The 11,969-nt window shown below is 46.3% G+C and overlaps 1 protein-coding gene across 1 annotated transcript; it reads right to left on the bottom strand.

The window, feature by feature from the left end:
- Positions 1-8,324: 8,324 nt before the first annotated feature.
- On the bottom strand, positions 8,325-9,637 carry MELLADRAFT_107559 (uncharacterized protein; the record flags this gene model as incomplete). The annotated part of the gene is made up of 6 exons (XM_007411188.1): positions 8,325-8,490; positions 8,556-8,645; positions 8,699-8,808; positions 8,871-9,053; positions 9,119-9,505; positions 9,569-9,637. The coding sequence occupies 6 exons, from the start codon at positions 9,635-9,637 to the stop codon at positions 8,325-8,327; spliced, it is 1,005 nt and encodes a 334-aa protein (XP_007411250.1).
- Between the last annotated feature and the right edge of the window lie 2,332 nt (positions 9,638-11,969).

Raw genomic sequence — 11,969 nt, 5'->3', positions numbered from 1 at the left:
CGGGTCTGGCAAGAGAACTAACACCTTGTCGAGACTTTGACCCTGCAACTTATTTATGGTCATACAATACGCTACAGCCACTGGAAATTGATATTGGTAGAAACGCACCGGGAACAACTCATCCCCCTTGTGCAACAACTTGATGCGAGGAATCAAGACAACACGACCTTTCTTTTCGCCAGTAATCACACGGCACCTCAATACCAACTGACTACACCCCGTAACGACCAGGCGAGTCCCGTTACATAAACCTTGAGCCAGGTTCAAGTTTTGCAGTAGGATTATCGGCACCCCCCTCTTCAGCGTTAGTACGTGACGTGGGAAAGACGGAAAGTTGCATGAGTTGAGGATTTCGGTCGAAACTGGTTGGTCGTATTCCTCGTCCATTATATTGATGGACGTCAAGACGACTTCGTCTCCCTCTACAATGTTCAAACAGGCTTTGTTGACAGAGACTACACTCTTATTCAGCGGGGTGATTACACATTGCTCGGCATAAAACTTGGTCAGAGCTAACCAATCCATGGATCTAATTAAGTCCCTGGCGCCCGCATAGACATTCAAGATAGGCCCGACTGCCAATTCTTTATCGTCGGCAACGTTGACAATGTTACATTTGCCCACGTCGACTGTACCAAAGTCACCTTCTTGATGGCTGCCGTTCCCAACAGTCAACAGCCATTCTGCAAAACTTGCATTGGCTCTTCTTGTCTCCTTGGAGTCTTTGCAATTTCCCCTGAGTCTGAGATTTTCGTGCAGCGCAAATTTCATAATGTGAGGCCAAAGCTTACACCACTTCAATGAAGCCTGTGCTTGTTGTTCGATGCTTCCCAAACAGACCACCGGCAGCGTTTGTCGGAAGTCCCCAGAGAACAGGACCAGCAGGCCACCAAAAGGCTCGTCACATTGTCGCAAATCGCGCAGACTTCGATTGACGCACAAAAGGACAGAATTGTTTTGCATGGCGACCTCGTCCCAAACCAAAAATTTGAGTTTTTTCAGATTCTCACCGAGCTTCTCGCCCAGACCAAATCCACATCTTGACTCATCCGTAGTCTGCAATGGCACCTTGAAGGCCGTATGAGCTGTCTGCCCCCTAAAAAGCAAGAGCGCGGCGACCCCCAACGAAGCCACCGCTTGACCGACGTATCAATTCGTGTTACAATAGTGTAGACAGGCGTTCAACACAAAGGTTTTCCCAGTACCCCCCGGTCCGTCGAGGTATATCATACCGCCCTGTGCACTCGTTAAGCGTTGTGTTACTTCATTGTAAATGCGTTTCTGATCCGGACTCATGCGTTCCTCAGCGGACGCGACAAAAGCTGAACTGTATTCCGGCAACAAATCCGCCTCAATTTGCTCTTTGTATAAATTCCCCAACAACTGCAACAACCCGACGTCCGCGTTTGGTAAACCAGCGTGAACCAGCAAAGATCCCATTTCTTTGAGACATAGATCTAAGCGGTATAGTCCCAAGTTGTGAACCATTTCAACAGTGACCTGCAGATCCGGATGTTCACGCGCAATTTCCCGCTCGCAATCATCGGATAGCGACTCTTTGTGCTTCGCCCACAGAGCCTCAGGATCCGCCGGAGGAGAATGCCGCAAAATTAACGCAAAAAAGTGGCGGAGGCCATGACCCGTCTTCCATCCGGACGCCTCCGAGATTGAAGCATCATAATGCTCATTGTTCAACAACAACCCCATAGCATGAGCCGCACTCCGAAAAGTTGGGTATTGATGTCCGTTGACCTTACAAATATCGTCAAACCCTTGAGGACCTCTTATGTGGGCAAGCAGGAGTCGGAGGTAATACCTCTCGCCGTGCGACAGGCAAGCAAAGTAAGTACGTGATATCGCTTGACTATTGTTTGTCCTCACTTTCCAGGCCCGCCGTTGGTCATTCCAGGAGAACCACTTGACCATTTCACTGTAGAGCAAGTCTCTAACTGCCGGGCCATTTTCCGGTAACACAAAGTTCTCCCTCGCCAACCGGAAAAACTCGGTCAAAGTCGTGCGTCCTGCTCTGCCATTGTCTACCCTTTCAATTAGCTCCTCACCATTGATGTAGTACACTTGTTGGGCCCCTTCTAAATGCAATGACAATCTTGTCACAGAGGGATATCTACCACTCATATCGAACTGAAACAGTCTCCACGCAGCTGCAATGTAGACCGAACGCCGTGGGAAGACAAAGTTCAAAGGTTAGTCCGCGCGTCTGGTGCAAAAGATCATGCGTAGATGGACAATCCTGACATGCCTTCTGGCGCACTGATGTATCTTCCATCAACATATTTCAGTGGTTCATCATTACATTCGACCGAAACAGCAGATCGATCATGCCCCTTAGAAATGTGTTTGTATATGTACTTGATCGCTCGCACGCTGACAGGGATTTCCACATTGATGTGGCAATTGTATTTCATAAGTAGAAAGGGATTGTATGGAATCATGTCGCGATTTGTACATTGGCGACTGCCGACCTCGACTGTGCGACCATGCGCTGGTCGTGCGTCAGCGGGGTTAGCTGTTCTCCGGGACGGTTGTCACTGGACAGTTCGGGCGAGGATAGTTCAAGCGACACATGCCTTCTTTCCAGCAAGCACGATCCGGCGTACAGGGACCATGAATCATGAAATCCTTGACAGCCCGGTGTAATCTTGGACTTGAAGCCGCATCGGGCACATCCGCGGATACATGTTTGTCGATATCAGCGGCTGATCGTGGCGTGGATGCCTGGTCCATAATCAACAACAAATGTGCGTGTGGTAATGCTCTTTTCTGAAACTCGATTGTCCATACCCAGCACAGACACACACCCAAACGTTCCTTCCTCGTTATGTCGTCCAACATTGATAAGAACTTCAAATGGAACACGCGCGCTACCAAGTCCGGCCGATCTTGTGCCGTCTGACCATATTCCAAATTCTCAGTGATCTCACACCATGCTGGATTGGTCGTCATGGTAATGAAAAAAGATGGTTGACCGAAGTGTTGTACCAAAGCCATCGAGTCGTGGTACAGTTCTGACATGTACTGTGGCCCCCCCGTAAGAGATGAAGGTAAGATGACAGCTTGACTCGGCGCGACATCGTTCCTGCCCATAGCATCCAAAACCCCCGAGTACAGACACGCACGCAGCTTCACTTGTTGTCTCTTGATGAATTGCAAGCGCCACCTCTCCACACACACGTATAAATCAACGGTCAACTCCTGGAACAATCTCCCAGAAGCCAAGATAGGAGAAAAAGAATTGGGTCAGTTGAAGAGGACGTAAGCAAACCATTCAAGGTTTGTAATTTTTCCTCCACGATCTGATGAATCTGCAAGGCGTCAGTTTATCAAAGTCATAAGTCATCCACCGCAGAAAGCATCACTCACGATTCGTATTTGGCATACGGTAATGTTCATCATATCCTTGGGCGCCCCACGGAAACAGCACCGGGTAGCGCAACGCCAGATAACCCGTGTGCAAATCAGATATTCTCTCCAGGCTTCCGTTCCGACAATACAACACTACGTCTCTTGATGTTTCCCCCATGGACCCGTCTCCCTGTATCACCATGGCAACCTCTTGAGTCGTCAGACGATTGTACCTCCTAGCATCTCGGTTAGTAGGTAGCATCGTTCAAAGACGCAAGGCCACATTCCGATTGGACTTCAAGACTTCTGCGGCATGCCGGAAGGACTGCGCATACAGATTGAATCTATTAAAGAAAGATTGAAAGATTTTGAGAATTCGAGTGTTCAGATCCACGCCGGAAGCTTTAGCCCTACGCTGAGCTTCACTCTCACCACCATCTCCAACTACATAAATTTGGGAGAAACCAGGTTCGAAGTTGTCGCTCGGCAATAAGCCTCCAATGCGGTGCGTCAGTTCACCCGAGATTCTGAAGGTATGGACGCCAAACGGTCCATTGACAGTGTGATCAATCTTGGCTCCTAGTGAGGTAAACGACAAAGCGTTGTTGTAAGCGCGGATGTTCGTGCGGAATTCTCGGGAACCTGATGTATCTATGTCAGTTCCGGCCCCAATTTGAAGTTAAGCATCCTTGCTCACCAACGTCACTCAAAGTTAACAGATGCCTTAGAAACTGTGGCACAGCGGGCAATCCGAAATAGTGCACCGGTAGGTCTATAGCTCCCTTGTGACAGCACTCGAGATATTTGTAAGGCTGAGATTTTGTCGTTCCCTTGGGACGCTCAGCTATCCAGTGCAATGCACGACAACCTTCACATTGGTCTTCTCGAGGGCCGACATAATGAGGAATCTCTTTATGAAAACGCCCCATGATGCAGGCTTCGTTGTTTTCAGTGAGTTGCCGTACAGCTGGGCCATGATTAACCATGATATGAGAGTTGATTAATTTGAATATGCACAGAATCCTTTGTTAATTGCTTTTGGCAGATTAATATCTAACAACAGGTTGGCAGATATACGGTAAAGTCTTCAGGTTCTGAGGAAGGTAATCCTAAATTGGCTAACTGTTTCCGGGGGCAAAGCAAGACACCCCTGAAACAACGACCAGACTGGCTCAGCATTCTACTTTCTGAATACATTGAAAGTGCCTGAACTGGAGAAAGAGAGCCAACAACCCCACTGGGCATTGAAGCAGGCAAGGCCGAACGACCAATCCCACAACTCACCATTTCAAGTACCATTCCGCGGAGAACTGACGGGTCAGACCTGGTGTGTTACATCCTTCAACAAGCCTGTATACATCAATGTATTTGTTTCAAGGTCAAATTCTGCCCCATCCCTTCTGCAAACATGAGCATCATACAGCCAGTCTAAAGACAAGGAAAAATGAAGTCACAAAAAGTAAAAAAACATTGTTCTCTATATGAAACTAAAAATGACTCAAACGAAACAATCATTGAACATGTTCAAAAGTGATCATCAGGCCAACGTCCTCTCCTTTTCACCTCTGCTACGGCTTGCCCTGCTCACCAAGCGCAATTCAGAGCACTGGAAACCCCGTCAGTTTAGCGGCAAGGAATCAACATAAGCAGAGTAACCAACCTTCACCTCCCAAATGCCATTGACTGTGTCATATCCAACGGTGTTGCCTAGAAAATCAACAACATTGCCAATGTCAGGTATCGTCAAGTCCATCCTAACTATGAGATTGACATCACACGTATACACGGTGATGTACTCCTCATAAGAGATAGTCTGATAAAGTAGAAACGACAGTGTCAAAACAATGCAAATATAAACATTGAGGACATAAACTTACAGCTGGATTCCAGTCCCTGTGTAAGACTGTGTACATCAGATCATTTGCATCGTACGAATTGTCAAGACGATGCTTATAAGAGATAACTCTCCCTCGGCTTCTAACAGATATCTTGTTGGCCAAAGTGTCAAAGCCCAAGCGGAGACCATCGAGTTCAATCGTGCTCGGCTTATCTGCAAAGAGCATGGGCCCTTTGCCATCGTCACCTCTAAGGACAGGCCCCTCCACACGGTAGTATTGTGCAGTCGCAAGACATGGTTTGGCGGCCTCCTCTGCAATAGTCATGTTAACTATAGTCTTGCAACGTGAACCCACTATGGCTTGCGATGCAAAGAAGTTGCGCTCGATGGAGTCTGGCGATTCCTGGACAGTCTGTAGCCTAATCCTTAGCGCGTGAAAACGCTGCCGAAAAGAGCAAAGTAACGTACCATATTACCTAAGCCAAATACACCTCCAAACCGCATTTCCCAGTCTCCCGCATCGTGGTATTGTGCACAGGCGCAGCCATCAATGTGATACTGAAGCAAGCAAGGAAAGTTTCTGCAGCAATTGGAGAAATATAGGGAGTGAATGTCGATGTGGAAAGCCCAGAGATCACTTGTCAGATATCGTATTAAGAACAAGAATTGATGTCAAATGATCGCACGATGGCAATTTCGAGTTGACCTCACAAGATCTATATACTCCGCAGTCCTCTGCCAAACGACCGGATGAGACCGTCGCACAGCAGCACAGTGAAAGAGAAAAGACCCCATCGGCAAGGCACATCCGACGCAAGGAAGGGTCTTGGCTCTCAATGGACCCTGTATCAGGTGGGAGGAGGCGGCACCGTGGCGAATTACTCAGAGTTCCAAACAGTGGTTGGCCACTTCGTTTGTATATTCACAATGAATTCAAAAACCCTCGCAATCCCTTTTCCAAGAAATCCCCAGGATCCTGATCGAATATTCTCGACAATCTATGCTAGAGACCGTTGCACACGGAGTTCCTACCAAGCGGTCCTGAAAGTGGTCAAGGTCAAACACAATCCAATATGACCGTTAGCATCAACACTTGAAGCGACCCGCTGCAAAAAGCGGATGCGGAGCGGGGGCGGGGCGGTCCGCTCCGCCGTCGCTACAAAGTTTTGGGTGCTCATCTACCAACCGATCCGCCACCGCTCTACCTCTGAGATTATGTACGAAGCGGATTGGGAAATTAGCGTGGCGGGTCAAATTTACGCCCCGCAGGCACCTCTCAGAGCGGTATGCAGCGGTTGGCTTCCACCATCAGAACACTATCAGACCATCGTTCAGGATCCCACAGACTCAGATACGTGTGGTTTGGATGATCATACTCATCCGGTTTTGTCAATCACGCAAACTTCATTCGATTCGATTTACAAAGCTCCATTCACTTTAAAAGCTTCATTCAATATTGAAAGATGGAAAAGACCAATAAAATCGAAATCAGTTCAAGTGTATCCGAATTCTTACACGATTTACCAGAACAGACTCTTTCTCGATTATACGAATCACCTTCAAGTTGTTTATCAATCTTTAGATTATTACCTTTGCTAGCTAGACATTTGATTTTAAATTTACTTTGGTCTTCAAACCATTCTTTTAATCTTGCTCAACTTAAGCTTTGGTCTACTTCAATCAAATTTAAATCTATCACTCAATCTCAATTGTAATTATCATTTCTCATCAAGCAATGTTTTCTTTCGGCTTCTGGTCTGGATAATCATCGAGCAATCAATGCCAAATCAACTCTCATCAACTTCAATCTCATTTTCTAACTCCAATATTGGTCTTCAAAATAACTCAATTTTCAAGCTTTTGATTAAAACTTACCTTCAAGAAATCACAAACCTTTAAATTCACAAGCAAACTGAAATCATGTACCGTGCAGGGGTACTTTTATCAGGAAATGAACCTCCACCAACTGTTTTAGAAAGTTATGTTGGTATGTAAAATCGGTCTTGAAGTCTTACAAAGATTGGGCAAGATATGTCATGAATTGAAGTTGACTTTGATTTGTTTGTTTGTTGAAATAGAACGTGCTTGTAGTCCAATCTCGAGCCAACAAAACAGACACTGATTTGTAAAGCTGTAAAGACTAAGTAAAACACGAATCAGATTTGATTTCAATTGCACATTTCAATTGCCACTGTTGCCAGGATTCCAACGGTATCCTCAGCCCCTAAATCGAGGGAGTCTTGTCACTTGGTATTGATTTTCCAGAAATCATCTACTCGGTCTGTTATTTGACGCTTCTCAGGACTATAAACAATACGACTCCTCCACCAACCTCAACTCATTTCTTGATTAAACTGATCATGGTATTCCCATTTTATTTTATCTTATCTTTAGATCCTTTTACTTGTATTTTACTTTAGCCTGTCACTTATTGATTATATATTTTCTTACTTCATTCTTTCTATTTTTTTTCTTGTGCTACTGCCTATCTCCTTACTTTATCGACTTCTCTTGCTTACTTATCTTTCTAGTCACATTTCATATAGTACATGATCTTATTTTTCTATCATATTGTACTTACATCTTTATTGCAGTGCGAATACTTAAAACAAAAAATGTGAGCAAAAAATCGCCTCATACCGCTCCCTTGCCCCCAAAACTGATGAAGCGGAGCGAGAGCGGCTCCAATTGGCGCCGCGCTGCATTACGCATGTAGCGGGTGTCTTCTTAAAGCGGATCGAGAGCGGGTCTCATCTGTAGCGGCAAACCGCACCGCCTCACAAATTTGTCCAAAAAGCGGAGCGCCGCGGAGCGCTTCAGGTGTTGTTAGCATCAATCAGGATGATGACCCTTACACCACCGGCAAGTTAACAAAACGCCACAATATCAGCTAATGTCATTAATCATGTTGAGGGCATCTTACATATGCCCAGAATAATGACAAATAAATGGGACAGGCGAAGAAACTCAAGCGTGGAATTGGCAGTCAAGGACATGTGACATCGGAACAAATCAAGAAATCGGAGGATACGTATTGGGAAGAGCATCGGGAAAAACATTGGGTGTGTCGTGTTCAAAGATCTAGATGCAAATTTGTGCCTGTTATAGAATCGAAGCAACACTGCTAAGACCTGCGTGGGCGTTTGCTAGGGCCGGCGGAATTGCCAGTTCCCAAGTCAGTGGGTGCCAGGGTGGAAACATCGTGCATATAGGCAGCCAATGCAGCTTCATCTTCAGCCGTCGATGAAGGTATACCTCCTCCAATACTACTGGACGACACCATAGGTGAACTATGATCAGAGCGGATCAGTTCTTTGCCGAGCAGAAAGGTCAGTCAATGGGAACAACCACTGACCTAGCTAAGGCCAGAGAGGCGCCTCCGGTGTTGGCACTTGTGGATGGCGTTGGAGAGCTGTTGGGTTCGCCGTTCGCACCCTCAGTAGCACTGTGGTATAGTCAGCCCAATCCCCATGTACAGCAAATCAGTCACACGCTTACCGTTGTAATCTCACTCTTCCACCCTTTGTCATCTTGGTCGCAGTGGGCGTAGCAAGAGAAGCCCCCACTCTGATAGTCTCGTGACCACTCGCTACAGACATGGAATGGACCTGTCAAACCGGGAACGTCAGCTCTCGTGTGCCATGTCGACGCATAAGAAGTAACCACTCACATCGACTTGGAAGATGTAAGACTTAATCTCCTTGTCACCAACACTTTCCGCCTTCACCAATTTGCCAGCCAAATAACCATGGACAGTCATCTCTTTGCCCAGTTGAATGATATTGACGGCCTTGGCAAGGTTGCGAACTGGACAACACCAGTATTCTAATAAGAACTCGCAAATCTTACCCGTCTACAACAGCAGTAACGTACATTCAGAGACCAATTCACAGCAGGAGGATACAAAGTTGGACATACCATCGGGTTGTAGTCGGTGTGGCGCATAAGGAAGACAGTAGTAGCCTTCCCATCATGAGCGTCTTCTTGAACGACTCGCTTGCTAACTATAATGCCAATAGAGTTCAACGCAACATTATTGGTCAAGCAACCCGAGAAGTTGTCAGAGTCGCCTGCGGGAATCTCATGGCTGAGCTCGGTGATCAAGCGAGGTATCGATTCGTGGTTGAGTAGGAAGAACTTCCCCGATGCGAAGTGCATGTTGCCAACGGCCATACCAACCCCCTGCGCAGCATAGTAGGTGATTAGTAGGTCATGTTCTAAAGGTGTGCTGCCGTCGATGCCTGCACAGTTGATCCCAGAGTTAACTGATCGATAACCGTAAGCCGCACTGAGCGTCAAGGAAACCTAACACATAGTTACAATCAGCACATTGGTAAAACAACCTATTACTGCAATAGTTCCACGTACCTCGTAGTGTACCTCAAATATGGAAGATATGTAAGCAGGTTGCGAGCGTCGATTTGTAGCAACAGACATAGTATTATCGGAGGAGATCAATGATTTATCGTGAGCTTCCGGAAGCGAGTGAGAGGAGAGGGATTCCGAATGAGTTTGGGTTTGACAGGGCTGCTCTTCAAAAACTCAGATCAAGAGACGCCAATATATATATGCGATCCTCATCCCCTTGCAACAACAATGTTGGCTGCTGGGTTTGTGGTATCTCCAGGGAACATTCCTGCTCGTCACAAGTATCTTCCCAATGAGAATTAGTTCAGCTTTGAATGTTTGAAAGTGTGAATGGTTGATACGCACGGCATAAGACGTTGTTGGCTCAATCATTAGCTGTAGCCAGCATCCTTTGGAAAAGTACGTTCTGGGCGTTGCCGCGCTGATACTCAGCGAGCTGAAAAATCCGGGACAGCCCAGGGTGTTTTCTTCAGTACGCAGACGAATTGGTCGGTGGCCTGGAACGCTTGATAGCAATCGGTGTGGGATCCCGCATTCAGATGAAGTCGATCGTTGGCACCACGGTGGTTAGTCTAGATGTTGGCATGGTGGGTCAAGCATTCCGATGGCCTGACCCAGTCAGGACGATTACAGTCTTGGTTCGGGATATGATGAGGGAGACCGGTGTCAAGACGTTGCCTACGCGGTGACCTACCACCAAAATCACCGAAAGTAACGGCCAGTGGACCATTATGTCGGATACCGCTTCCCTTTCATGTACTACTGAGGGTCTGGGGCGTTCACATGAGAGTCAAACGCGGATCGTACCACCCAACATTCCCATCGCATCGGGTAGTTCATATTTTCTTCGGGCAGCGCTACCCTTTCAGGTGTCCTTGCACGGTTTGGGGCGTTCACATGGTAGTCAAAGGCGGATCGCACCACTCGACATTCCCATAGCATCGGGTAGTGGATATCCTTTTCGGGCAGCACTACACCACCGGGCAGTCTGGACCGCCGTAGGTCCGACCAGGGAGCCCAGCGGAGGGCGGCTGTTCCGTCTGCGGTGAAGGGCCGTCTTCAGGTCGACCTCACGCAGACCGCCCACAAATGAAACGCCTGAGGCGCCCTTTGGCTGAAAACGAGGCCACAAAAAGTCGCCAGGCAGTGGATTGCCTGTGGTAATGAAATGACAACAGACAGGCACCTTTTGAAAACTCACAGGCACAAGAATCATTGGTTAAAAACCATATATCAGGATATAGTCGGGGAATCAGACAAATAGTCTTTTATTGTCAATTAGGGGTGGGGAACAAAAAGTACAGTGAAAAGTACAGTTTGCTAACAGTTTAGTTGGGGATAGTGTGATTCCCGATTTCTCTCTTTGTCCGCCTAATTCCTTTGGTTCTCTCTAGACGCGCTTTTCAGTGCTTTCTCTTTTCTATTTTCTTTTCTTTCTTTTGTTTTCTTTTCTATATTGCTTTTCCAAGAAGACGGATCTCGCATAGATCCGTCCCGATCACTATTGTTACCAATTGTAGCTCGGATCCAGCTATACCGGATCCGGCCATTCTTACCGATCGTTGTACTTCATCCCTAGGCAATCCCTTGCCTCATATTGTATCTCTCTATTTCCTTATTCGTACCTCACTTGTAGACGCTCGCATATATAAGCAGCTCGCATCTCCCAAGGAAATGGATTCATCAAGTTACTTCCTGCTCATTCTCGCCCCAAAGATTGTGAGTAGATCACAAATATATATTTGTGTGTTCTTTATTTCTTTTTCTCTCTAACTTTAAATCATCGCCATACCTGATATCAAAGAAAGCTTAGTTATTAATCTGTGTTCTGTTTTTCTCCAAACTCTGTGTTCCTTCGTTCTCCGTTCACAGATATCCTCACCGGAAACCTTACCCAGAAGCAACAAACCCTCACACCCAGATTAACAACTCGTTGTAAGCCTTAAAATTCCCTAGCTAGTTATTTTATTTCCTCTCGACACTTTCCTTGATTAGTTAGAACTCATTAAAAGAAATCTTTCCTATCCCTTACACACAGAAAACCTACTATTAACACCGTTAAACCAAAAGCTTTTTACCAACCCTTTATATCTCGATTTTTGAATCATTGAACATTCTTTTTGAAGAATTAACGTACGTACCCTTAGACTCTGATCAAGTCTTATTTAAAGAATAATTTTTAATAATCCCTTCCGATTCTTTACGAACAGAATCTCATTCAACCATGGAAGAAAACTTGGGATTTGTCTCGATCCCAGCTGAAGACCTGCGTCTTATCCGAGCTCAACTTGAGCAAGTCAACATCGACACTCAAAACAACGCTCAAAATCATGCTCGCGAAATTGCTGAACTTCGCAATCAACATCACTTGATTTACCAACAGCAATCTAATCAGATCCAC

This window comes from Melampsora larici-populina (genome assembly GCF_000204055.1).
Source record: "Melampsora larici-populina 98AG31 unplaced genomic scaffold MELLAscaffold_24, whole genome shotgun sequence".
NCBI classification, from domain to species: Eukaryota; Fungi; Basidiomycota; class Pucciniomycetes; order Pucciniales; family Melampsoraceae; genus Melampsora; species Melampsora laricis-populina.
The sequence above is the reverse complement of the archived record's forward strand: the minus strand, read 5'-3'. Positions and strand labels throughout refer to the sequence as shown.